The 25,628-nt window shown below is 47.5% G+C and overlaps 1 protein-coding gene across 2 annotated transcripts in view; it reads right to left on the reverse strand.

Moving 5' to 3' along the window:
• LOC146869123 (sialidase-1-like) overlaps positions 1-25,628 on the reverse strand; it is a 66,695-nt gene that overhangs the window by 12,377 nt on the left and 28,690 nt on the right. For both annotated transcript variants that reach the window (XM_085615341.1, XM_085615970.1), the window contains 2 exons: positions 18,130-18,395; positions 378-560 (listed from right to left, as the gene is read on the reverse strand). In XM_085615341.1, coding sequence (XP_085471467.1) covers positions 378-560; positions 18,130-18,395 — 449 coding nt within the window. The remainder of the gene's footprint in view (positions 1-377; positions 561-18,129; positions 18,396-25,628) is intronic.

Here is a 25,628-nt window from a genome sequence, read left to right on the forward strand (position 1 = left end):
TAAAAGAAAAAAATGAGTGAAAGAGAAGTGACTGCATGGGTAAGCAGACAGTGGGTGAGTACGTGTAGGAGTGAGTTACTAAGTGCATGAGAACATTTACAAAAGTCTATGAGATGGTAAGAAAGTTAATGATTGGTGGATTAAGTGAAACAGTGAGTGAGTCAGTGTGTTGGTAGGTAAGTAAGAGGGTGTCTTGCTCAGTGCGAGTTCAGTTCTCAGGAGAGTTCACACCTCCAGTCCATGCTCAGTCGAAGGTGTATGCCCTAGAGATTTGCGTGCTTTGAGACCCTATAGGTGCTGTCCCATGCCCCACACGTATGTAGGGGTGCATGCATGTGATTTACACAGTGCAAACCTAGTGACAGAGAAAGCGGCACCTGGCACTCGTCGGGGTTAAAGTCCTGGGCTCTCTTGGGTTGGTTGTAGGGTATGCTCTTGAGACTTCCTCCATAGCGCCAGGTCACACCATGGTCATCACTCAGCAGGCAGAAGACCCCGTCTCCGCTGATAGTCCCGTGACCACACACGATCAGACGCCCCTTCCCGGGCACCAGCTTCTTCTGTGGGGAAGAAAAGCAGAAAACACACAGTGACCCTATCATAGCAAAGAGTGCACATCTATTCAAGGTTAAACGATAAAGAACTTCCAGAACGATTGATAAACACAATTCACAACATGGCTGCGGTCACAAATGGATAGGATATTGGTGTTTTGGGGGATGAAGTTAAACACATTCCTTGGAACGATGGTGGTTGTAGCGCGCCAGATTGATGGAAGATCGTGTTATCAACATACACCATTTACACCACCGATTAAATGTCAAATTACCCAGATTACTGGCAAATTGGGAGTCAAATTATTCCTGGTCTTGCGTTTAAGACGCCAGTTTAGTATGATTTAGCCACGTAGGCGATGGACCTCTAATACATAACAAGGAACTCAACAAGTTACTGCAAACAGGGGAATAGGAGAAGGGAGAGAGTAGAATACGTAAGTCAAAGATAGTCATAAGAGAGGGACTCTCTTCAGGTACCTCTGCAGCCACGGTCAACAAATCACCAAAATTCCTGGTCTACCCACAATTCAATGAGTCACATTTTCAAGCTTCACTGAGGTCTCCAATGTAAATTCTAAGGTATCAAATGACATATATTACTTGGTTAAATGGAAGTTATCTTATTTTTATTTGTCTTGGAGAACTAACTATGCTAATTCCAAGATTAGTTAGAATTCAACTAGTCATGTTTTGCAGAGAACATTTTTTAATTTACCTAAATTATTGGAATAACAGAACCTTGAATCACACATAACCCCAAACTCATCCGTAGCTAGTTGGGATCCAATAATCGAAGATCCCGGGTATCAAAGTTAGCATAATTCGCACCATTAACATTACTCACCGGAACTACAGGACTTGTTGGGGTCAAATGACGTATAAACTTTGACTACTTTACTAATTAAGTTGATAGTCTGCGATTAATTAGCCGCATCGTGTTCAGCCAGGATTCATATTGCCCTAACTGCCAGGCTAAATAGGGCATCAAGATACCTAAATCCTGGTTTAAAAAGTTGACAAATGACTTTAGCCTTTCGGGCAGTGGCAGCCTAGGTTCAGTTCTGCATCGAGGAGAATGCAATGGTAAACCTGCTCCCCACCTGCATCTGATGGATTCTCTTAGACCCTATGCCAGAAGGGCTAACTAAGAACGCACTGATTTTTTTTGCAGCTGTTTTAAGATCCTTGACTATTCTTTTAAGCCGGAGTTCATACCATCTATACTAGTTCTACAAAATAACTAACTCCATATATAGAAAATGCCCTTGTCCTGGATCTCTTGAAACCCGAGTGTTCCAGAGACTGACAACAACCTTGTAAGCATCTCCAAAGTGATAAAGAAAGATGGATCTTTGAAATTGCAGAAGGTCTTGGATTCAACAGTAGTCTGGCTTACAGATAGTTGGACCGCAGACTCTGGCACGGTTCCAAAATGGCACCGGTGGTTGTGTGCTCCGCTACTTGAGATCGTCAAACCAGCTCCGAGCAGAGTTCGGGTCTCCTTTGGATCTCAGTGCAACGTGTGACATGGTGGATTATTCCGCCTTAGGCCAGACCTGGAAAGGCTACGTCTTGTCCTTGCCCTGGCGTTGGAGCTGGCTTTCCTCCTCACTGAACCCCAGAAGCCATCCTGTTGAACGCTTTCTTTCTTGGGGCGTTCTTCTCCTCTGACACAGCTGACCTGTGGAATTCGTCATGAGGTCACAGCTATGCGCTATGGTGTTCAGCAACTGTATTATCTCGTTGCTCAAGATCATAGGAAGGTTTAACTTCTAGTACAGTTCTTGTGAATCCCCGTGTAAACCCAATATTATATGTACCCTGACGAGTTACGCAGATGTCCCCAGAACTCGCCTATAGCCAAGTGGAACTGGCGCATCTTTCTGTGCGATGCAAAGGACTACGCTGTCCTCTGATACAAGATACAAGCTGTTAAAAAAACACACAAATATAAAAAGAAAAAGAACATTTCCATATTTCTTGGTAATTCACACTGGTTTTGCAAGTTTCTTGCTGCCAAGTGAAAAAGTAAGGCCGCAGCCCACAGAAATGTCAGCGCTTGCCAGATCGTATTGGCTGTCGGTGTTACAGGTTTTCAGTTTCATTTACTGTACTGTGTGTTCAAAGAGATTTTTTAAACCATGACATGCATTTACACAGCCGCACCAAAGCCGCCTTCACTCCCTCTGGTGCGCTGTGGTCAGCGTGCCTGCCTTCTAGTGATGTCCCCAAGGACATGGAACAGCCCAGCTCCTGGTGACATTCAAGGTAGAAGGAGGCAGGCACCGGGGGCTGGCATCAGCTGTGGTCAGCGTGCCTGCCTTCTAGTGATGTCCCCAAGGACATGGAACAGTCCAGCTAGTTTGTAATAAATTTTCAGGTACGCTCGGTCGCTTACTGCGATATTCTGCACCACGCAATCGACGTATCCTTTGTCCTTCTTGTGCATACCTTGTGTGCTCTGCATTCTTCGCGGTAACTTCCGGTGATTCGCCTGTGTAATAAATATTTTCGATTCCTGACCTGCACCTGCAGTTTGTGTAAGTGGGGGTAGAGAACGGGGCGTAACTGGGAGTTGGGGCGTAATTGCAGGAGTTTTGCGTACGAAGCGTAATGCGTGGCGTGATTGAAATGGAGTCTGTGCCTGGGCAAGAACATACTTGGGGCAACATGCGATCAAATAACAAAGGAAGAATGCTATTTTCCCATCTGTCCACTAGGTGACGCCATTACATTACTGTTGACACTAGAAATCCCAAATAACCACTTCGTCATGAACGTTTTAATATTTCATAATTTAGGTATTTTATATCGTCCACCATTCGCTGAGCTTGTGAAAGAACGACAGATGTGCCCTAAAAACTCAAGACTGGGAGAAGAGTCGCCCGTTGTAGCACCGACTCTCAAGGGAGCAAAGATAAGCAGTCCCAGGCCGACCCAGGAGAGGCGCTGTGGGCCGGTAACCCCAGCACCCTGGGACGCAACAAAACCCTCCATGAATCATGGTCCGGTGCTATTTCTCATAGAAAGGAAAAATACTTTTATCACACATTTACTACCAACCACCAAGCATTAAAAATACGAAACCGGCACAATCCGGTAGATTGTAACACCTTTGGTGACACCATCATATCACATGACACCCCTGGTGGGTCCTGCACCCTATGAAAACAAAACCCCCATCTACACAAGATGCAACATCGCAATACTAGCGGGGGGGGGGGGGTTATTATCAAAAAGGCAGGTCTACTGGCTTTGTCAGGTAATCACCACACCAGTAAAAGCAGCAGTGTGTTCTAAGTCACCATTTCAGCCAATGGAGGTCGCGCCAATATGAATACATGTTCTGCCCACAACCGAAACCACTGGGGGAAGCCCCAACATTCAATGGCCTTCATTGGACTGTGAAACCTTGAACTGTTAACCACTGACATTGTCAATCAGTACTGAATCTCTTCCACCCACGCGGGGGGTGGGGGGGGATGGTGCGGCGTGTGCCAGTGTCCCCCACATGGGCAGGGGTAACATGGGCCGAAGCGAAGGCGCTGCCTTTCGTCCCACGAGGATAGGCTCCTCCCCCAGGACAGTTCTATCCCGTCAGGCCCCGCAGGAAGGGTCCCTGGGGCCAAAAGGATGCCATTAACTTACTAAGGATGCGCCAACCCTTAGAAGCTCGGCCCTCCCCGGGGAATATCTCCTTCGAACAGCGCAGCCATATGCCCACTTTCTTGCCTGCCTTTTTGTGGGAGTTTGATTCTGAAACTTGAGCAGCGAACGTAGAGCATCCTTCATGAGACTCCCAGGCACCGTGGCTTTGGCTGTCCTGTGGCCAGTGTGTCAGCGGAGTCATAGGGACCCTTCCTAATGGGAGTCACGCAGCTGCAGGACTAGCCCACAGATGCCGCAAAGGAACCCCCCCAGCAGGTCCATTCCCCAGCTGTTCCTCAGGGGGCAAAATGTGGCCGGCACGGCTGCTCCTTAAGAGGCTCATCATAGCCCCGAGGGCCAATGGAACGAAAGTCCTTCAGCCACATGGCATCGGGTGGATTCTCCTTCCAGCCGGGCATTCTTTCGCCCGCTCAGTCTCTGCCTTGTGTATGGGGTTTTAAGTGGAGGTAGAAAGTTCTAGAACTCCTGGCCCTTGCTAGGGTGGCACTTCACTCCACCTCTATCCCAAGCCTTCTGCACAGCATTCTGGGACCTCCCAACGTAGCGACTTCAAGTTGACTGTGAGAAGAGCTTCCCTGAGAGCCTCCGCTCCATCCCCACTCGACTCGGCTGCCTGATCCCTTTCCAGCAAAACAACAAAGGGGAGCCCCCGCCCGTGTTTAGCTCCAGAGGTCTTGCCCTCCCACTTTGTTTATGTGGGCTTGGGCCTAGGCTGTCCAGTGTGACAGGCTAATTAACTTATGCAGATAAGACACACACACACAGTACACACACACACACACACACACACACACCCTTTCCCAGGAAGTTTGTCAAGCACTGTTAGTCGCTCAATTGTGCGGGGAGGCCCTTGATCCTCCTGCTGACCAGCAGGGCTCCTCATTGGATTCCAGGCCGACGGTAACAGCGGAGTCTGGGAAACATAACCATTCTTAAAGTGCCGTAAGAAGCGAAGATACGATGAAAAGCACGGTGCATCTCCACACAGGATGCATCCCTAGATCAATACCTCACGGAACCATGTAGGCCTAAGTAGCACAAAACGGCACTTTAGTATAGGTTCCTCCTATAATGTGCGTTTCAATCAAGTGCCACAGATTTTCAGTAAGCAATACAGACCTGAACTATGAATGCCCACTTACATTAGAAGGAATGCCCCCAGGTAAGAGCCAATGCCGGAGGGATTCCTTTTGCTGCAGGCTGCTCAAGATTGTAGTCTTACATGCGCAGCCTACACGCGTGTGCTTACATGTTCATATCTAACCAGGAAGAGCCTCCTGTACAGATGGGCAGCGGTGGCCTTCTTTTAAAAGGTGCTCAGCACTCAGGTCATTTGCTGTGAATTTACCGTGAGTGAGACTCAAGTAGTGAGACTCGCTCAAAGCAAAAGGTCAACTACAGGGCAGCCAAAAGTGAAAAATCGAGGGGGTTAAGTTGGAGGAACTTACTTTCCAACAATTGCCCATTATAACCTCAAACATAGGGCCTGAATGAATAAGTCTGTTATTAAGCTTTGGATGCTAACGGTTATGAATATATGACCAACATTTACAAACACAGTTGGTTTTGCCTTGTCCACCACTGTCTCCAGTACCCGAACACTGTCCTAGGTTGAGAATGGAGGGTTGAGCCAAGCACGTACACCAGTGACCGTGTGAAATATGTTTACTTGCAGCGGTTCCTCTCTTTAGAGCCCCCCTTTTGTCCCTAACTCACTCCTTCGATCACTCCGTGAAGGCTCCAAGCACGTACACCAGTGACCGTGTGAAATGTGTTTACTTGCACTGGTTCCTCTCTTTAGAGCCCCCCTTTTGTCCCTAACTCACTCCTTCGATCACTCCACGAAGGCTCCAAGCATATACACCAGTGACCGTGTGAAATATGTTTACTTGCAGCGGTTCCTCTCTTTAGAGCCCCCCTTTTGTCCCTAACTCACTCCTTCGATCACTCCGTGAAGGCTCCAAGCACGTACACCAGTGACCGTGTGAAATGTGTTTACTTGCAGCGGTTCCTCTCTTTAGAGCCCTCTTTTGTCCCTAACTCACTCCCTCGATCACTCCGTGAAGGCTCCAAGCACGTACACCAGTGACCGTGTAAAATGCGTTTACTTGCACCGGTTCCTCTCTTTAGAGCCCCCCTTTTGTCCCTAACTCACTCCTTCGATCACTCCGTGAAGGCTCCAAGCACGTACATCAGTGACCGTGTGAAATGTGTTTACTTGTAGCGGTTCCTCTCTTTAGAGCACCCCTTTTGCCCCTAACTCACTCCTTCGATAACTCAGTGAAGGCTCCAAGCATATACACCAGTGACCGTGTGAAATATGTTTACTTGCAGCGGTTCCTCTCTTTAGAGCCCTCTTTTGTCCCTAACTCACTCCCTCGATCACTCCGTGAAGGCTCCAATCACGTACACCAGTGACCGTGTGAAATATGTTTACTTGCACCAGTTCCTCTCTTTAGAGCCCCCCTTTTGTCCCTAACTCACTCCTTCGATCACTCCGTGAAGGCTCCAAGCACGTACACCAGTGACCGTGTGAAATGCGTTTACTTGCACCGGTTCCTCTCTTTAGAGCCCCCCTTTTGTCCCTAACTCACTCCCTCGATCACTCCGTGAAGGCTCCAAGCACGTACACCAGTGACCGTGTGAAATGTGTTTACTTGCACTGGTTCCTCTCTTTAGAGCCCCCCTTTTGTCCCTAACTCACTCCTTCGATCACTCCGTGAAGGCTCCAAGCACATACACCAGTGACCGTGTGAAATGTGTTTACTTGCACCAGTTCCTCTCTTTAGAGCCCCCCTTTTGTCCCTAACTCACTCCCTCGATCACTCCGTGAAGGCTCCAAGCATGTACACCAGTGACCGTGTGAAATATGTTTACTTGCAGCGGTTCCTCTCTTTAGAGCCCCCCTTTTGTCCCTAACTCACTCCCTCGATCACTCCGTGAAGGCTCCAAGCACGTACACCAGTGACCGTGTGAAATATGTTTACTTGCACCGGTTCCTCTCTTTAGAGCCCCCCTTTTGTCCCTAACTCACTGCTTCGATCACGCCGTGAAGGCTCCAAGCACGTACACCAGTGACCGTGTGAAATATGTTTACTTGCACCGGTTCCTCTCTTTAGAGCCCCCCTTTTGTCCCTAACTCACTCCCTCGATCACTCCGTGAAGGCTCCAAGCATGTACACCAGTGACCGTGTGAAATATGTTTACTTGCACCAGTTCCTCTCTTTAGAGCCCTCTTTTGTCCCTAACTTACTCCCTCGATCACTCCGTGAAGGCTCCAAGCATATACACCAGTGACCGTGTGAAATATGTTTACTTGCAGCGGTTCCTCTCTTTAGAGCCCTCTTTTGTCCCTAACTCACTCCCTCGATCACTCCGTGAAGGCTCCAAGCACGTACACCAGTGACCGTGTGAAATGTGTTTACTTGCACCAGTTCCTCTCTTTAGAGCCCCCCTTTTGTCCCTAACTCACTCCTTCGATCACTCCGTGAAGGCTCCAAGCACGTACACCAGTGACCGTGTGAAATGCGTTTACTTGCACCGGTTCCTCTCTTTAGAGCCAGCTGAACATTAATTTATTCAAACTTATTTACATTCATTTCTGGGTACCATGAATCTATGACTGCCCACAGTATGTCAGAAATTACCACTCTTAAGCCATGCCATGTGTGTTCACAATATGTCATAAATTACCACCATCATGCAGGGGTTTGCATGACAGCGGATATGGGTGCCACTGATGCCCACAGTATATGGCAAGAATTAGAATCATAATGCCATTATGAACATGATGCCAGATGTGGACACCATTAGTCAATGGATGCGACACCTACTGCCACTGTTAGAGCCATCATGGAGCTGGAGAGAGAGAGAGAGATGCCATCACATCAAGGATGCCCCCAACATTCCAGTAAGTACCACCTTTGTGCCACAGCAGGCAGACTACCCAGGGTTGGCAACCTGCCACGGATGCTACTATTATACAAGGCTATGCATTGGACCAGGGGTGAGCAAGGGGTAACATCTCGTGGACACCCACAATTTGACAAAAATGACCACAATATGCAGGGTCAACATTTTACTACAAGTGGGCAATGGGCATCGTCCCAAGGATGCCCACAAGATGCCAACAATCACGAATGTTATGTGAGGGTGAGCACAGATGACTAACGTGCCTCACATCACACCCCTCTGAGGCAAGGATCCTGGTCTCCACAGTGACATTTAAGATAAAGCTTCTTTGGTATCTGTTTAATGTAACTGAGCTTCTGTCCGTTTTCTAGACTCGTGACTTGCATTCAGGCAGCAGTATATATGGCACTATGCACTTTACCTGTTGACTGACTCATCCCGAGTGTTACTCAGGGGCGTTCTGTTCTGTTCTGAGGGGGCCCCCTGCAGCTGGTGGCCCCCCCGCACCGCGGGGGATGCGGGGGCCTGTGTTACTAGTAGTGGGTCGGTTGGGTCTTTATTTCCCAAGCCTGACGTACACATCGATAGTATTTCCTCTTGCTCAGCCTCCGGGCCGCCATCTTAGGTGGGGATACTTTGCAGTTTTCACTGTTGTGGTCTAGACTATTACCAGCAGCAGGCATTTAAACATAGGCGGAGGCCCTCCAATGGCCTGCCAAAGGCAAGCGAATCTGCAGAGATGCAGGCCTCGGCAGGGCCTGCGGCGTGGGCTGCAAGATTTGTATGGAAGGTTAGGACAGATGGACTCTCGGCTGAGCGGTATGTTCTATTGCTGTGCTGACCCCCATCCTACCTTCAGCAAACCTTCAAAAACCTTATCTTCATCCCATGAGTAACACTACTTCTTTAAATAAGAGTCCAGAACCTAGTTCATGCTGACACATTATCTAAGGTACACTCTTGTAAATGTTCACTCGTTAGTAAAGCCTGCCTGGAAATTAACAAATTGATTTTATGTCTGAATTTAGACTGTCCATCACTGAAACCGGGCTCTATGCCGGCGGTAGCTTTACTACTTCCCTTTTAAAAGAAGCCACTCCTGGTCTACTTCACTCTGGTCATCTATGGCTTTTAGGTCATTTCAATTTACATGTTGACAAGTGGAAAGCCTCGCCCTTAGGCCCGCTCCTTCTTGCTAAGCGCGCGGGATCAAAGCTACAACACCTTTTGCACCGTAGTCCAAGGAGACTTCGCGATCTGCCTTGGGGAAGTGTAAGAAACTGGAAAGATCTTGAAGGGAACGTTCTACCCATGGAAGCAGCCAACAATATTAAACTCAGTTCAAGCAATAGAAAGAGCCAATCAACAAGGCCCACGAGAGACATCTATGCTGTATACAAAAGTACTGCACATCCTCTGCAAAAGTAACAAACTATCCCTCCTCAAGAGTTGTGCAAAACCGTTCAAGATAGGGTCACGAGAAGTTGTGGACTGGATGAAATACAATTCTCTGACTCTAAGTGGAATCAAAACAGAGATGCTTATCTGTGGTAACCCCGCTCTATGGTCCAATGGAAAGTGGTCAGTAGATCAGGGCCCCCTTACAACCCCAGGTCCAATAAGCTAGACACTTAGAAACTGCTTTCGATTCCAACCTCGCTTTTGAAGAAATCACCCGCCACCAACTGTGTCCATCTGCCCAATGTAATTAGGAAGATCCTCCCCTTGCCTCCCTCAGTCCAGCAGATGCTCAAACGTTGGCGAGAATAACCACCACCATTAAACAGACAGCACGGGCGCAATGTGGACAATACATTGGATGAGCCGCTAGTTGCCATGGATTACTACCACTGTGCCAGAGCTAGCATGTTATGACGGGTAGGCAATGGGCACCTACCCGTGGATGACCAAAGGTGCCAAGAATTACAACTACCGCGCAAGAGCAAGTATTTTACCCCTGTAAGCAGTGGGCACAACTCATAAACACTCCTTATGCAGGCACACCCAGGAAGTTGTGTGCACACACACAAGCACAGGCAGACACATGCTCACAATGTAAATCCAGATGAAAGTGCATCTACCACTGCTGCAAGACTTGTGACTTTCCTTCCTCTGGTTTGACGATGCCACCTATTCTCTCCCCTATATGATGGGCTCTGGGGTGCTGCACACCTCTTGGGAGGACAGCCCGGTGTCCGCAGGGAAGGATGAGAGACAGGGGTAGGGAAGAAGCGGGAATACCTGTGTGGGGTGGGGGCGGAGTCAGTAAACGGGTGAGCTTGTGCAGCCAGAGGCCAATTGGACAGTTGTCGGTGCTCCCGGGAGCATGAAAGGGGAAGATGGGAGCATCTTGGGCAGCCTACGGTGGGCGTGAGCAGGAGTAAATGGGGAAAGCAGGAGTACTTTGCACCCCAAAGGCAGCAGGTGGGGACTAGCAGCTGTAGAAACATGCCATTTAGCACTCTTCAAGTTTATTTACATGGCGCTTCGCCTCAGTGCTTCACTATGCAGCACTATTTAAACAAGCATTTGCAATGCAATAGGGCTCGCCTTTGGGAGATTTTGAGCTATTGGCATTGTAAATGACAATGCCTTCTATTTATGTTTTTTAAAAAACCTGCAATAATTAAAGGCATTGCCATTCATAATACCAAAAGGTCAAAGTTTTGAAAAAGGGAGACCTGTTGCATTGCAAATGCTTGTTATGTAAAAGCTTCCCAGCTAAATTTACGAATACATGTCCCTTTAAACATTGCAGAGTTCCTGTGAACAAAATTGTGGCCGAAAACCGATATCAGCCAGGACCCCCAGCTAACAACCAAAACCATTAAGCTACAAAGTTCTGTGTACAGAACACCCTGGTCTTGGGGGGCCCCCTCAGCGCCTTGAGACCCTCACGGGTAAGTAGCGCGCTTTACAAGTACCCTGATTGATTGATTGATTCATTCATTCATTCGAGGAAAGCCAGCTGGAGATTTGAAAGGGCGCAATAGCTGTGTTTGTTAGCAATGTAAATATAAACACACAAAAAAAACCGATAGTATAGTCCCCAAAAAATGCTCTTCACCACACTTAACGGGAAGCCACAACCTTTCTTATAAACTGAAACAAATCCTGATCTCTCGCTCATGTATGCGCCAGGCCAATGTAGACTGGAGAGCACAAGGCACCAGTCAAGTGGACGAACTAGCAACAAACAGCACACGGGATAATGCCTCAAATGGGAGGCTCACACAAAAGAAAAGCAATTTACTAGGGAGGGCGTTTACCAGATGCACCCCATGGACATGACTCCTTAAGTGTTAACGCTTCAACAAGCATGTGAACAAACACTAGAATCAATTCGAGATGCACCGTATTTGTTTAAATAAAGCTAAAAGCTCTATAAAAAAGAAATTACAGCCTTTGCATAAGATGCCCATATAGTCACGGCGGCCAGCTCTTAATGTAGTTGTGATAATTTACTACACATTTGAAAATGGTCATTGTAGGTGTGTGTGCATTCATGGCAGCTAACTAAGTTAAAAAGTTTCACTAACAAGACCTATTGTTTTGGCAAATGCTTATTACTCTTCCCAGCCAATGAATCGTGGCGCACCCAGGTGAGCACATCACTGGGTTTGGCTATTTGATTGAAATAACTTAGTAGGAGAGTTCGTTGTGTATGTATTTATTGACATCATTGTCCATTTCCTTTACCCCACAGCGTCAAATGATTACTTAATGTGGGATTTAAGTCCACATTAGCCAGGCCAAGTTGTCCCACAGCCAAACAGCAGGGTGGGAGCACAGAAACAACACCGTTCACATAATCAAGAACACATAGGTGTATCAGGTGTTTCTGCACTGGGTTCTGGAAAGGATGGTGATTCAGGTTCTGAATAATATTGAAGGTTTTAATTATTATTAATTGTGCTCCAAATGTGTTGCGTCTGCTCATTTTCCATAGTAGTGTGATTATTCTCCTGCGCGCTCGTGTTATTCCCAACACTGTGCTCTAACTTCAGTGAGTGTTTTTTGAAGGGCAGCGTGACAACAAGGTGTGCAAACACGAGTCAAGGAAGCTAACCCCGAGACCTGCAAATCTTGGGATCAGGCCTGACCTGCATTCCTAGGCAGCATGTGGTCATTACAATTTCCAGCGGAGACAGACTCTGTGCGTCTGCTGAATTACCTGTGTCGCAAGACTCCAAAACCTGCCAGAGGCTGTTACGAGCAAAACTCGCGTTACTGAACATTTGCAATGCGAGGAGGGACGGAGCCAAGCAGAGGGGCACCGCCAGAGTCGACTGCTGTCCTGAGATGACCTTTAAGGGATTGCAAATATTTACTGCATTCCAGCTTCGGTTGCCTTGAATCATTGCCACGCACAGGGTGGGGATTTAAGGCTGTGCCGAACATATAAATAGTTAAATTAAGGGGCCGGTTTCCAAGCCAGTGCTGTCTCCTCAAAGCTATTTAATCACATTGTGTTATAAATGTAAACCGAAGAAGCACGCCACATTTTCAGACACGTCACCATTAAGCAAAACTGCCAGGAGGAATAACTCCGCATTTTATGCAGGAAGGAGTAAAACAAATAAACAAGCGAAACACCGCCAGTGTGAAAAATAGTGCGTCTGTCTGTAGCCCCGAGTAAAGCATCCAGTCCCCGCGTGCACATCTGTCCGTCCGCGTGCACATCTGGAATCCGTATTGATTCCAAAAGGCCCTCGCATATCGAGAGCAACGCATGCGCGCTGCTAACGCCAGGCGAGACCTAAAAATGGGTCTTGAGATCCATCCTTGAAATCTATGGGATCCAACAATCGCAATACGGGCCCCCTTATTTTTTAGGAGCAATGCTGAACCCACTGGATTCCTTCTAACAGAACTAGGAATTCAGTATCAACCCACTAATAAAATAAAGTAACGCCATCCTCTAAATCTTGTCCTCTTGTTTACCCACCATTCAAAAGCACCTGAAGATGAACGAACGACATAAGAAACGCACCCTTCTCTTGCCAAATCCTAAGTCCCATCCAAATGAAAAATGGACACCTGCAGTCCAGGCGGCCGACGCTCAACCTCAAATTGCTGAATCGGCAAATCCCTTGGATTCAGATTAGACAAACGACAATCTTAACAAGCATTTGCAATGCAATAGGTCTCGCATTTATAAGAGTTTGAGCTATTGGCATTGTAAAATTACAATGCCTTTTATTTATGTTTTGGTTTTAAAACAAATAAAAGGCATTGTCATTTACAATGTCAGTAGCATAAACTCGCATAAAAGCAGTGTGTGGAGTGCAGCAGTGTGCGGCGTGCAGCAGTGTGCGGTGTGCAGCAGTGTGCGGCGTGCAGCAGTGTGCGGCGTGCAGCAGTGTGAGGCATGCAGCAGTGTGAGGCATGCAGCAGTGTGCGGCGTGCAGCAGTGTGCGGCGTGCAGCAGTGTGCGGTGTGCTGCAGTGTGTGATGTGCAGCAGTGTGTGGCGTGCAGCAGTGTGCGGCGTGCAGCAGCGTGTGGCGTGCAGCAGTGTTTCGTGTAGCAGTGTGAGGCATGCAGCACTGTGTGGCGTGCAGCGGCGTGCAGCAGTGTGCGGCGTGCAGCAGTGTGCTGCGTGCAGCAGCGTTGTGCAGCATGCAGCAGTGAGTAATGCAGCAGTGTGCAGCAGATCGGTAAATATTAACTTGTGCTCTCATTTCGACCCTGTGACCTAAATTTTTACGAGTGCCTAACATTTTCCTTCAGACCCACCAAGCAGCCACCCCTAGCAGACAGGGCTCATTGCCTAAAACTATCCTGGGATTTGAACCCGCGCCGCGGTCAGTAGTCACACACAATGGAAAAGTTAATACATCAAGCCGTTTTGTTTGAGCGAGTCGCGCGCGCCCTCCGCGGGTGATCATGGGTAAAGTGCGCGCGATTACACAGACGCACGCACCTGCTGTCCCTTCTCGCAGACGCTTTTATAAACAGATAAGCTGAGGGGTGTCGTGGGGGAGTGACAGCTGACAGTCTCGATGGGATATAATGCCGGAAAGACAGGGTGACGAGGGGCATGCTCTCCTCATACGTAATCTAGTCCATTGCCTTATTCTACCAGACACTTTCAATTTCTTTCCCTTTTGACAGTCAGTGAAAAAGTTCCGGGGAGCGAGACGTTTTTGAAAAGGAGAGCGGCGGTGATGTGTAGAAGTGGTTAGCACGTGAGGGAAACAGTCTCAGGCACGGATGGGAAAAAAACAGTGTGCATAGGACCAGGTAGGGACAGACGAGAACAGATTGAGCCACAAAAAAAAAATAGGTTGTGATATACATAAGAGGAAAGAAGCGATGATTAAGGGACAGAAATTGGGTTAAATCGCCGGGGACAGACGAAGAGATGGCGTAATGAATGGCCAGAACTGCCTGCTTTGGAACTGCGTGTGGGGGGAGGGGGCGGCTAGATTCGAGGTGACAAGAAGGGCTGGGCGAGAAGGGAGGGGGGAATGTCAGCAACAGAGGAGCCCGCGAAAGTGAAAGTGATCGTGATTACGATCGCTACGGAGGAAAGACACATGGCGCTGCGCGCGTGCACTTTCACGTGCACTGTAGCTTTAGGCCACGGCAGCACTTTGAGAAGCCCACATATAAAATGTCTCTTCGAGCCTTTGGCTCGCGAGACCTAAAAATGCTTATTGATGTAATATATATAGCATGGAAAAAAGTAAAATAGAATGTACACTGGTATTGTTGTTCTTAGCGGCTGCGCCATTCCCTACGAGGCTGGACCTAGAGAGGTCTTTACAAAACATAATAAAAGCAGGGAGGGCTGAGGACAGCACTGAACCAACTTGGGGCAGGGATGCGAAGCAGCGTGAAGCAGGGTGAAGGGAAGCACGGTGATGAGAAGCAGGGTGAAGGGAAGCACGGTGTTATGGGATGAGAAACAGGGTGAAGGGAAGCACGGTGTTTAGGAATGAGAAGCAGCGTGAAGCAGGGTGAAGGGAAGCACGGTGTTTAGGGGTGAGAAGCAGGGTGAAGGGAAGCACTGTGTTATGGGATGAGAAACAGGGTGAGTGGGAAGCAGAACACGGGAGAGAACTAGAAAAAGTGCACTCTACAGAAAAGGCCAAATAAAGTTCTCTGGATGCGACATATGGAGGATTCTGTGTAATACATTTGTTCTTTTATGGATTTCCACAAAAATCATCAGAGGAGAAGTTTGAAAAATTCAAGACACAATGAATGATGCAGACACACAAATAAGTTTCCCAAATGTGTGCTGCTGTACAAAGGGGGCTCGGTGCTTGTGCACGTTCACACGGAGATACATGACAAATAAAGCAGTGTGACTGCAAACAAAATGAGCAAAGAAACCCTATGGGTAGATGATAGATGTTCCTTAATGCCCATCCAATTATCAGTCCATCATGGGAAAAACAGACCCTGGCCTCTCAGGTGGGAGCTGTGATGTTGTTTGTGTTAAGATTTCAAATGTTTCTTAATCTTGCCTTTCCTAAGAGTATTTGCTTTTTCACGGATGTTGTGTTTCTGGTTTTTCATGTGGCAAATTACTCCTGTGTGTGGTGTATTGTGAAAAGGGTCGCCAGTAGATGTGTGTGATTTCAGGTTGTGGGTGGGTGTTTATAGCAGGCGTGATTGTGAGCCGTGGAGTTCAGGCCCAAGGCAGTGAGGATTTTTCAGATCCCCAAAGCAGGTGATAGAGGGGTTCAGAGTGGGTGCTCATCCAATCTTTGACCTCTCTGCAGAGCACACAGAGCAGTGGTGGGGTGTGCCAATTGTTGTGTGTGAAGGAGGCACACAGCTGTCCAAATATTGACAGGGCGAAAGTGAAAGAAAATGCAGTGTTTACATGTGAGTGGGTGCGGTGTGTGGGGGGGAGATCCGTAAAGTCAAGGAGATGCAAGGACGGACATGCAGGAGAGAGTGAAAACAGGACGCTGAAGAGAAAGTAGATGAGATGCGCAGATGGAGGGCTTCAGAAAGATGTAAGGAGAAGGGCGCAAGTGTCGCGAGACTGCAGAAGGGATGAAGGAAGAACGGGAGTGATTGAGACACTGCATGTCCCTTTCACAGGCCGTAGAAATGCTTCATTCACAGTCTGCTTAAAATCTGCGTATATTACAATGTAATGTAATATACTTGTTCTAGTGTGTAGCTCGTATAATCTTCTGAGCCCTGCGCAGCTCTGCCTCTGGGCTGGCCGGATGTTTGCCGTGTGCAGTCCTTATGCCATCCTGGGGTTCTCATGGTTTGAATCATGCCACGGCCTTTGTTGCCTGCTTCAGGCTTGGGATGGTGCAAAGGGATTTTCTCCTGACCGAATAAAATAACTTGTTCCATAACTCTGCAGTGTCCAGTGAACTTAATATAAGGAAATATATAATATAGTATAACATATAATGTAATATAAACTAATGTAAAGTAATATAACTTAATGTAATGTAATATAATGAAATCTAATATAGTATAATATAATATGTAATATAACATATTGTAATGTAATATAACTTAATGTAATATATGTAATGTTATATAATTTAATGTAATATATACTGTAATATAATAGAGTATAATATACAGTGCAGCTCCTTCACTGAGGCGCAGGCTTCCGTGCCGCTAGTGTCGACACTGCTGAAGGGCTGGGCGAGAAGGGAGGGGGGAATGTCAGCAACAGAGAAGCCCGCGAAAGTGAAAGTGATCGTGATTACGATCGCTACGGAGGAAAGACACATGGCGCTGCACGCGTGCACGTTCACGTGCACTGTAGCTTTAGGCCACGGCAGCACTTTGAGAAGCCCACATATAAAATGTCTCTTCGAGCCTTTGGCTCGCGAGACCTAAAAATCTGGCACAAAGGGCACTTTTCTAACTCAAATCACTTCCCCACCTTCAATCCTTTTCTGGAATCCTTTGACCTAAAAATTGCAGTACAGACCCTTGTTCTCTCCTCCCTGGACTATAGCAATGACCCAAGAAGCACCAAATGCCATCAAAGGCTGCCCTCCATGCTGCAGATGAGAAGGATTATTATACTGGTAATACGACAAGACTGGAGCAGTCCTTTCCTCCTGCATCTACAGAACGGACTGTAAAACCAGTGCTTAGTCTGAGCTGGCAGTTGCTGGTTGGGCCCACCAGCACTTAATTATAAGGCCAGGCCCTTACTTTTCTTTATCAGACTTTGAGCTGTAGCAAGCAAGAGAAAAATACCAAAAGAGGAGACTTTGAGCCATAGCAAGAGGGAGAAAAATACCAAAGAAAGAGACTTTGAGCCATAGCAAGCGAAGGAAAAATACCAAAAGGAACAGACTTTGAGCCATAGCAGCCAAGAGAAAAATACCAAAAGGAAGAGACTTTGAGCCCAGAGCAAGAGAGAGAAAAATAGCAAAAGAAAGGACTTTGAGCCACAGCAAGAGAGAGAAATACCAAAGGAAGAGACTGAGCCCATAGCAAGCGAGATACAAAAACCAAAGGAAGAGACTTTGAGCCCGTAGCAAGAGAGAAAAATACCAAAGAAAGAGACTTTGAGCCACAGCAAGAGAGAGAAAAATACCAAAGGAAGAGACTTTGAGCCATTGCAAGCGAGAGAAAAATACCAAAGGAAGACACTTTGAGCCCAGAGCAAGAGAGAGAAAAATACCAAAGGAAGAGACTTTGAGCCATTGCAAGCGAGAGAAAAATACCTAAGGAAGATACTTTGAGCCCATAGAAAGAGAGAGAAAAATACCGAAGAAAGGAATAGTCAAAGAAAGACAGGAACAACAATGACAAAGGGTGAAGCAAGGATGAAAAGAACCCACAAAAGTGGAAAGAAAGGAGCAGGGAGGGTCAGATGGTGGAAGAAAGAGGTATGAGGTGGAATCTAGTCTTGGCAGCCTTGTTATCTGTCACCCCGACATTTGTCAATGCCAGCTGCAGGATTTGAGAACATCTCTGGGCACCAGCACTACTAGCTAATTAAGGCCCAAGTGGCCCCGTCCCCTACAGTATGCCAATGCTCACCTGAATGCCATAGCCCGGACCTGGTGAAAACATCTTGGTGCTGTTGAGCTCCTTGGAGAGATTGCGGGGCGAGCTCCAGCTGACTCCATCGTCCACGCTGGCGATGATCATGGTGCTGGCCACGCCGCAATGAATGTAGTGGGCGCAGACCGTATACACTATGAATATGTCGCCCGTCTCGTCGTCGACAAGTACCACCCCAAGGCTCAGGCCATCCAGCGGCGTGCCATCATCCTCGATGAAGGTGGTCGGCTCCCAGGTTGCCCCTGTAGGTGGGTGGAATGGAAGAGACGAGTAAAGGAGTGGTGTTTACAAAGAAGGACTCGCATGGTGTAAGAGGATCAAGAAAGGAAACGGAGGGAAAGAAAGGAACCATAAACTATGGAGATGGGAAAAGTGAAGCAAAGAACAAAGATGCAAAAAACGACTACACAAAAGGAAAAGTGAAAATAAAGCCATGAAATAACCGAGTGGGGTAATGTAGAGAGTGAGTAGCAGAGAGTAGTAGAGAGTGAGTAGTAGAGAGTAAGTAGTAGAGAGTGAGTAGAGAGTAGTAGAGAGTGAATAGAGAGTGAATAGTAGAGTGTAGTAGAGTAGTTGAGAGTAAGTAGTAGAGAGTAGTAGAGAGCGGGTAGTAGAGAGTGAATAGAGAGTGAGTAGTATAGAGTAGAAAGTAGTAGAGTGTAGAAAGTAGTGGAGTAGTAGAGAGTGAGTAGTAGAGAGTATTAGAGAGTGAGTAGAGTGAGTAGAGAGTTAGTAGTAGAGTGAGTAGTAGAGAGTCAGTAGTAGAGAGTGAGTAGAGAGTAGTAGAGTGAGTAGAGAGTAGTAGAGAGTGAGTAGTAGAGAGTGAGTAAAGAGTGAGTAGTAAAGATTGAGAAGTAGAGAGTGAGTAGTAGAGAGTAGTAGAGAGTGAGTAGTAGAGAGTAGTAGAGAGTAGTAGAGAGTGAGTAGAGAGTGAGTAGTAGAGAGCAGTCAAGTAGTTGAGAGTGAGTAGTAGAGAGTGAGTAGTAGAGAGTGAGTAGTAGAGTGAGTAGTAGAGAATGAGTAGTAGAGAGTGAGTAGTAGAGAGTGAGTAGTAGAGTGAGTAGTAGAGAATGAGTAGTAGAGAGTGAGTAGTAGAGAGTGAGTAGTAGAGAGTGAGTAGTAGAGAGTAGTAGAGAGTGAATAGAGAGTGAGTAGTAGAGTAGAAAGTAGTAGAGTAGTAGAGAGTGAGTAGCAGATAGTGAGTAGTGGAGTAGAAAGTAGTAGAGGAGTAGAGAGTGAGTAGTTGAGAGTAGTAGAGAGTGAGTAAAGAGTAGTAGAGAGTGAATAGAGTGTGACTAGAGAGTAGTTGAGAGTGAGTAGTAGAGTGAGTAAAGAGTGAGTAGAGAGTAGTAGAGAGTGAGTAGTAGAGAGTAGTAGAGAGTGAGTAGTAGAGTGAGTAGAGAGTGAGTAGAGAGTAGTAGAGAGTAGTAGAGAGTAGTAGAGAGTAGTAGAGAGTGAATAGAGAGTGAATAGAGAGTGAATAGAGAGTGAATAGAGAGTGAGTAGTAGAGAGCAGTCAAGTAGTTGAGAGTGAGTAGTAGAGAGTGAGTAGTAGAGTGAGTAGTAGAGAGTGAGTAGTAGAGAGTGAGTAGTAGAGAGTAGTAGAGAGTGAATAGAGAGTGAGTAGTAGAGTAGAAAGTAGTAGAGGAGTAGAGAGTGAGTAGTTGAGAGTAGTAGAGAGTGAGTAGAGAGTAGTAGAGAGTGAGTAGAGAGTAGTAGAGAGTGAATAGAGTGTGAGTAGAGAGTAGTTGAGAGTGAGTAGTAGAGTGAGTAGAGAGTGAGTAGTAGAGTGAATAGAGAGTGAGTAGTAGAGTGAGTAGTAGAGTGAGTAGAGAGTGAGTAGAGATAGTAGAGAGTAGTAGAGAGTAGTAGAGAGTGAGTAGTAGAGAGTGTAGAGAGTGAGTAGTAGAGAGTAGTAGAGAGTGAGTAGTAGAGTGAGTAGTAGAGTGAGTAGAGAGTGAGTAGAGTAGTAGAGAGTAGTAGAGAGTGAGTAGTAGAGTGAGTAGTAGAGTGAGTAGAGAGTGAGTAGAGAGTAGTAGAGAGTGAGTAGTAGAGAGTGAGTAGTAGAGAGTGAGTAGTAGAGAGTGAGTAGTAGAGAGTGAGTAGTAGAGAGTAGTAGAGAGTGAGTAGAGAGTAGTAGAGAGTGAGTAGTAGAGAGTGAGTAGAGAGTGAGTAGAGAGTGAGTAGAGAGTAGATGAGAGTGAGTAGTAGAGAGTGAGTAGTAGAGAGTGAGTAGAGAGTAGTTGAGAGTGAGTAGTAGAGAGTGAGTAGTAGAGAGTGAGTAGTAGAGAGTGAGTAGTAGAGAGTGAGTAGAGAGTGGTAGAGAGAGTAGTAGAGAGTGAGTAGTAGAGAGTGAGTAGTAGAGAGTGAGTAGTGAGTAGTAGAGAGTGAGTAGTGGAGAGTGAGTAGTAGAGAGTGAGTAGTAGAGTGAGTAGTAGAGTGAGTAGAGAGTGAGTAGAGAGTAGTAGAGAGTGAGTAGAGAGTCAGTAGTAGAGAGTGAGTAGTAGAGAGTAGTAGAGAGTGAGTAGAGAGTAGTAGAGAGTGAGTAGAGAGTGAGTAGTAGAGAGTGAGTAGAGAGTAGATGAGAGTGAGTAGAGAGTAGTTGAGAGTGAGTAGTAGAGAGTGAGTAGTAGAGAGTGAGTAGTAGAGAGTGAGTAGTAGAGAGTGAGTAGTAGAGAGTGAGTAGAGAGTGGTAGAGAGTGAGTAGTAGAGAATGAGTAGTAGAGAATGAGTAGTAGAGAGTGAGTAGTAGAGAGTGAGTAGTAGAGTGTGAGTAGTAGAGTGTGAGTAGTAGAGAGTGAGTAGTAGAGAGTAGTAGAGAGTGAGTAGTAGAGAGTGAGTAGTAGAGAGAGTAGAGAGTGAGTAGAGAGTAGTAGAGAGTGAGTAGTAGAGAGTGAGTAGTAGAGAGTGAGTAGAGAGTAGTAGAGAGTGAGTAGTAGAGAGTGAGTAGTAGAGAGTGAGTAGTAGAGAGTGAGTAGTAGAGAGTGAGTAGAGAGTAGTTGAGAGTGAGTAGTAGAGAGTGAGTAGTAGAGAGTGAGTAGTAGAGAGTGAGTAGTAGAGAGTGAGTAGTAGAGTGAGTAGTAGAGAGTGAGTAGAGAGTGAGTAGAGAGTGAGTTGAGAGTGAGTTGAGAGTGAGTTGAGAGTGAGTTCAGAGTGAGTTGAGAGTGAGTTGAGAGTGAGTTGAGAGTGAGTTGAGAGTGAGTTGAGAGTGAGTAGTAGAGAGTGAGTAGAGAGTAGTAGAGAGTAGTAGAGAGTAGTAGAGAGTGAGTAGTAGAGAGTGAGAAGTAGAGAGTGAGAAGTAGAGAGTGAGTAGTAGAGAGTGAGTAGTAGAGAGTGAGTAGAGAGTGAGTAGTAGAGAGTGAGTAGTAGAGAGTGAGTAGAGTGTGAGTTGAGAGTAGTAGAGAGTGAGTAGAGTGTAGTAGAGAGTGAGTAGAGTGTAGTAGAGAGTGAATAGAGTGTGAGTAGAGTAGTTGAGAGTGAGTAGTAGAGTGAATAGTAGAGTGAGTAGAGAGTGAGTAGAGAGTGAGTAGAGAGTGAGTAGAGAGTGAGTAGAGAGTCAGTAGAGAGTCAGTAGAGAGTGAGTAGTAGAGAGTGAGTAGTAGAGAGTAGTAGAGAGTGAGTAGTAGAGAGTGAGTAGTAGAGAGTGAGTAGTAGAGAGTAGTAGAGAGTGAGTAGTAGAGAGTGAGTAGTAGAGAGTGAGTAGTAGAGAGAGTAGAGAGTGAGTAGAGAGTAGTAGAGAGTGAGTAGTAGAGAGTGAGTAGTAGAGAGTAGTAGAGTAGTAGAGAGTGAGTAGCAGAGAGTGAGTAGTAGAGAGTAGTAGAGAGTGAATAGAGAGTGAGTAGTAGAGTGTGAGTAGTAGTGATTGTATAGCAAAGCAAATGGCTTTCAGTTAATGAAAGGCGAGACCTATTGCATGTTTACACGCTGCAGCCTCCCCCAGTCTTCGGCCTCTTCCACTCCCCAGACTCTCCCTACCCAGAATCTTCACCTGCAGCCTCTTCCAGTTTCCAAGCACCCCTCCCCCCACCCTCTTCCATGTTCCACTCCTAAGACTCCCCCCGTCCCCAGTCTCTTCCACTCCCCAGACTCCTCCTACAAACTCCTCCCACAGACGTCTAAGTTTCCTCGACTTCCAGTGCTCCCCTCCCTTCTCCTCTCTCCAGGATCTAAATCCCAGCCCTCCTCCGTCCTCGCGCTCTCTGAAGGAGGCGGCCCTCTTGCAAGGGAAGCAGACACAGTCTCCAGGGCCCCCGTATTCACATCGGAGCGCTTAGTGGCCTTGTTATGAGTCTGAAGCGCTACATATCGTACGATACAACCTTCCACACTGTGCGCTGTATGAGGGCAGACGCTTACAACACGTGCTGTTCTCTCAAGAGGTAGCAGGACCTCGCCCGGCCATTACTAGCACGCGAAGAGTGAGTTCCGGAGCTCCCTCCCGGGTCACTCTGCCCCTCAGTGCCCTCTGGATAGGCGCCGATCCCCCAGCTTGGCAGCGTGTGCCTTGAAGGCGTATAGTGCTTCCTATCTAGTCCAGTCTCTTCTGGTTGTAGGAGTAATAATAAAGTTTATGACAAATGTCCATCAAACATGAAAAGCGGCATCATTAAAAACACATACCATCACAAAAACCCTCACCCTGACATGAACCATCATTAAAAAGTAACCCCTGGTGCTTAATAAACATTTAAAAAGTGCTGCTCTGCACTGTCCGGCCCGGCTCTGCTCTGTCCAGTTCTGGGACTGGTACCCGAGCTCCTTACTGCACCCCGACGCTACCGGGCCCTGACTCGGGCTTTACAGACCCGACAACTCCTTCACGACTGCGAGACACCGGCAAATCAAGCTACGCAATCACGATCCCAGGCCCGGCGCGGCTCTATCAAGCGCCTAGAAGCAATTCGTTTACGCAGAACCCCCTACACAAGCAGAAGGATACACATAAATGAGCACTTGTCTAGACAAGTGAAATGTGAGCCTGGCTTTGCGCGCCCAGCGGTGTTAGCGCCCTCGGGCAGCAGCAACATAAACGTGATTTATTTGTCGTGGCACAGAATAGAAATACCGCTACTACATGTAATAATACGTGGCTTTATAGCGCTTGCTCCCACAGGTCGACGATAGGAAACGCTATAAGGTGTGTTGTTTAGGCACCTGCCCGATGGTGCAAAGAGTAAGCTCACGTCAACGGAAAGGCTGAGCGGGCGCTGGTGCCAAGATTTCAAGTTGCGACTGATGGCCCAGAACAGGCGCCAGCAGCTGGCGCTGAACTCACTCAGCTATCTCGCTGAGTTCGGTCTGAAGTTCTGGTGGGGCTGCCTGTTGCAGCAACGTCCATGTACGATATCCCTCTGTTAACCCAGGGTTGGGCTCACCCCAATGCTCCACCCGAGGCTTCCGACGCTCTGTGTGACCTGAGGCACATCACGGCACATTTAGCCTTCACACAGAGTACGAGTGAAGCCAGTCTTCTGCTCTCTGCGCAGAGTGCACGCTTTCAATTACCAGCACCCCTCATACCTCGCTTCCCCGCCCCCCGTCTTCTTAAAGAGACACATAACTATTTATGACACCACCTGAGGTGTTTTCTGCTGCCCGGAAACACAACCAATCCGCTACCATTCAAAAACAGCAGGTGTTCCAGGGCGACAGTGCACAAGGATGTCGGGGGCTCGTCAGTTGTGCAAGTCAAAACGGGTAAGAAAAAATAGAACTGCCTTTTCGAGTGATAAAAAAACAGGCGGTTGAGGACGTTAGAATAATGTTAATAATAATACCGCTGTCATTATAGCACACTATATATATCACATCGGAGGCCTCTATGTGCTGTGTTGCATCGGAGGCAAGAATTCTGACCCGCAAGACTTGGTAAGTATCGCATCGACCCTCAAAGGCTGATGACATCGATTCTCTCAGATTGGAAGTGAAACCTGCGCCTTCCAAAAACTCAACCCAGGACGCGCGAGACATCACTACTGAAGGGGTTCTGCGCGCCATATGGGGCCATTCTGCACATTTGCGGGTTCAGCGCCTACAGCAACAAATATTCCGACCTCTCGGCACCATCTACCCACCTGGCCGCAGCCTCCTACCGGCCGCCACACGGCAAGGCTGCCGCCACAGAGCTGCGCCGGGATCAATTTTGTGCAAAGTGCCAACGCTGGTTCCAACCCGGTTCCTTTCACAGGGCTCCATGCCCCTCTCACCTATCCCTTGATTGGAAGGTGCCATTCACCCTATACCTGTCTTCCCTCTCTTAAATAAGTGAGATACTTCCCTTAAACTTCAGTGGGGGTCACTCACCGTGAAACCCTTCCCCTCCCCCGCCTTAACATAGTCCTGTCCATTGTTTCCAATAGTGTCGCCCTCCAAAACCGCTGGTCTTCAGTCGAGACTCAAACCAGCTGAGAGAAATGCGAGTTTTAATGTTTATCACACTCTTTTCCACGTGCCTGCTTCAGATCCCATCCTGTCCCTCGTGGCTGTTACTGGCGGGCAATGGTCCCCACATGGACCTCAGTGGGAGCAAGGGTGCCAGGGGTCCTAACGCAAACACGGAGAATGTGCCCCTGCTGCCTGACGCATGGGATGTAAAATGGAGGATCAATGGGCCCCCGTAGCCTCGGCCCCGGTGCAATGCGCCCGATGCATATTTAGATCCAACGCCCCTGAGAGACCTATTTTTAACCAGTACTAGACATAACTGTTAAGTAGGGCGCTGGAGTTTTTGTAGCCACGGGTTTTCCACATAATTAAGGACTTGCCTCATTTGCCACATAGTCGATAATCACATGCATACTCTGCAGATTAAACAATGTTTCTAGCTCAAACAGATCAAAAGCTACTCAAAACCCTGAGACGCGTGTTGCTGTGCAGTGAAGGCCCCTTTGAAAGGGCTGACTGGTCCCCTTTCTGTAGCTTATTGCTGTATTTGGGTCCTTATGTGGTACTAATGAAGTGAAACATTTGCCCTGACAGTATTGACGGGTAAACATGATTAAATAAGGCGGTACTTCTTTCAAAAATGTATCTCATTAGGCTTGATAACTTGCTTTTTCTTGTTACATAATTTAGTCAACCTTGCCGCATAATTTGGTATTCCCCTGCCGCATAATCCCAGTGTCTCTGCTCTTAGGGCATGAAGCCATGCATGCACATGGGTTCAGGAACCGGTGCAAAGACGGGTAGCAGGTGCAGGAGAAAGGAGCTGTGGTACTTGTGCTTCCCCATGGGACTGCCCGGGTAGTGCTGCGCCCTGCTGCCCGGTGTGTACCGGTTGTAGCGCCTGCCGTAGGTCAGCGGGCAGTGGTAGTAGGTGCCCTTGGCATCTCCCATGGACAGCAGCGCCCCCAGCCAGACAAGGGCCAGTAGCAGCAGGGTGGACCTGCGCAGGCTCCGGGGCTCCATCTGGGTCTAGCGCGATTACAGCCCCAGCCCCCTCGCTGCCTGCCGCCTGCCCTGTGCATCTGCTGCCC

Source organism: Triturus cristatus, chromosome 1_1 (assembly GCF_964204655.1).
Source record: "Triturus cristatus chromosome 1_1, aTriCri1.1, whole genome shotgun sequence".
NCBI classification, from domain to species: domain Eukaryota; kingdom Metazoa; phylum Chordata; class Amphibia; order Caudata; family Salamandridae; genus Triturus; species Triturus cristatus.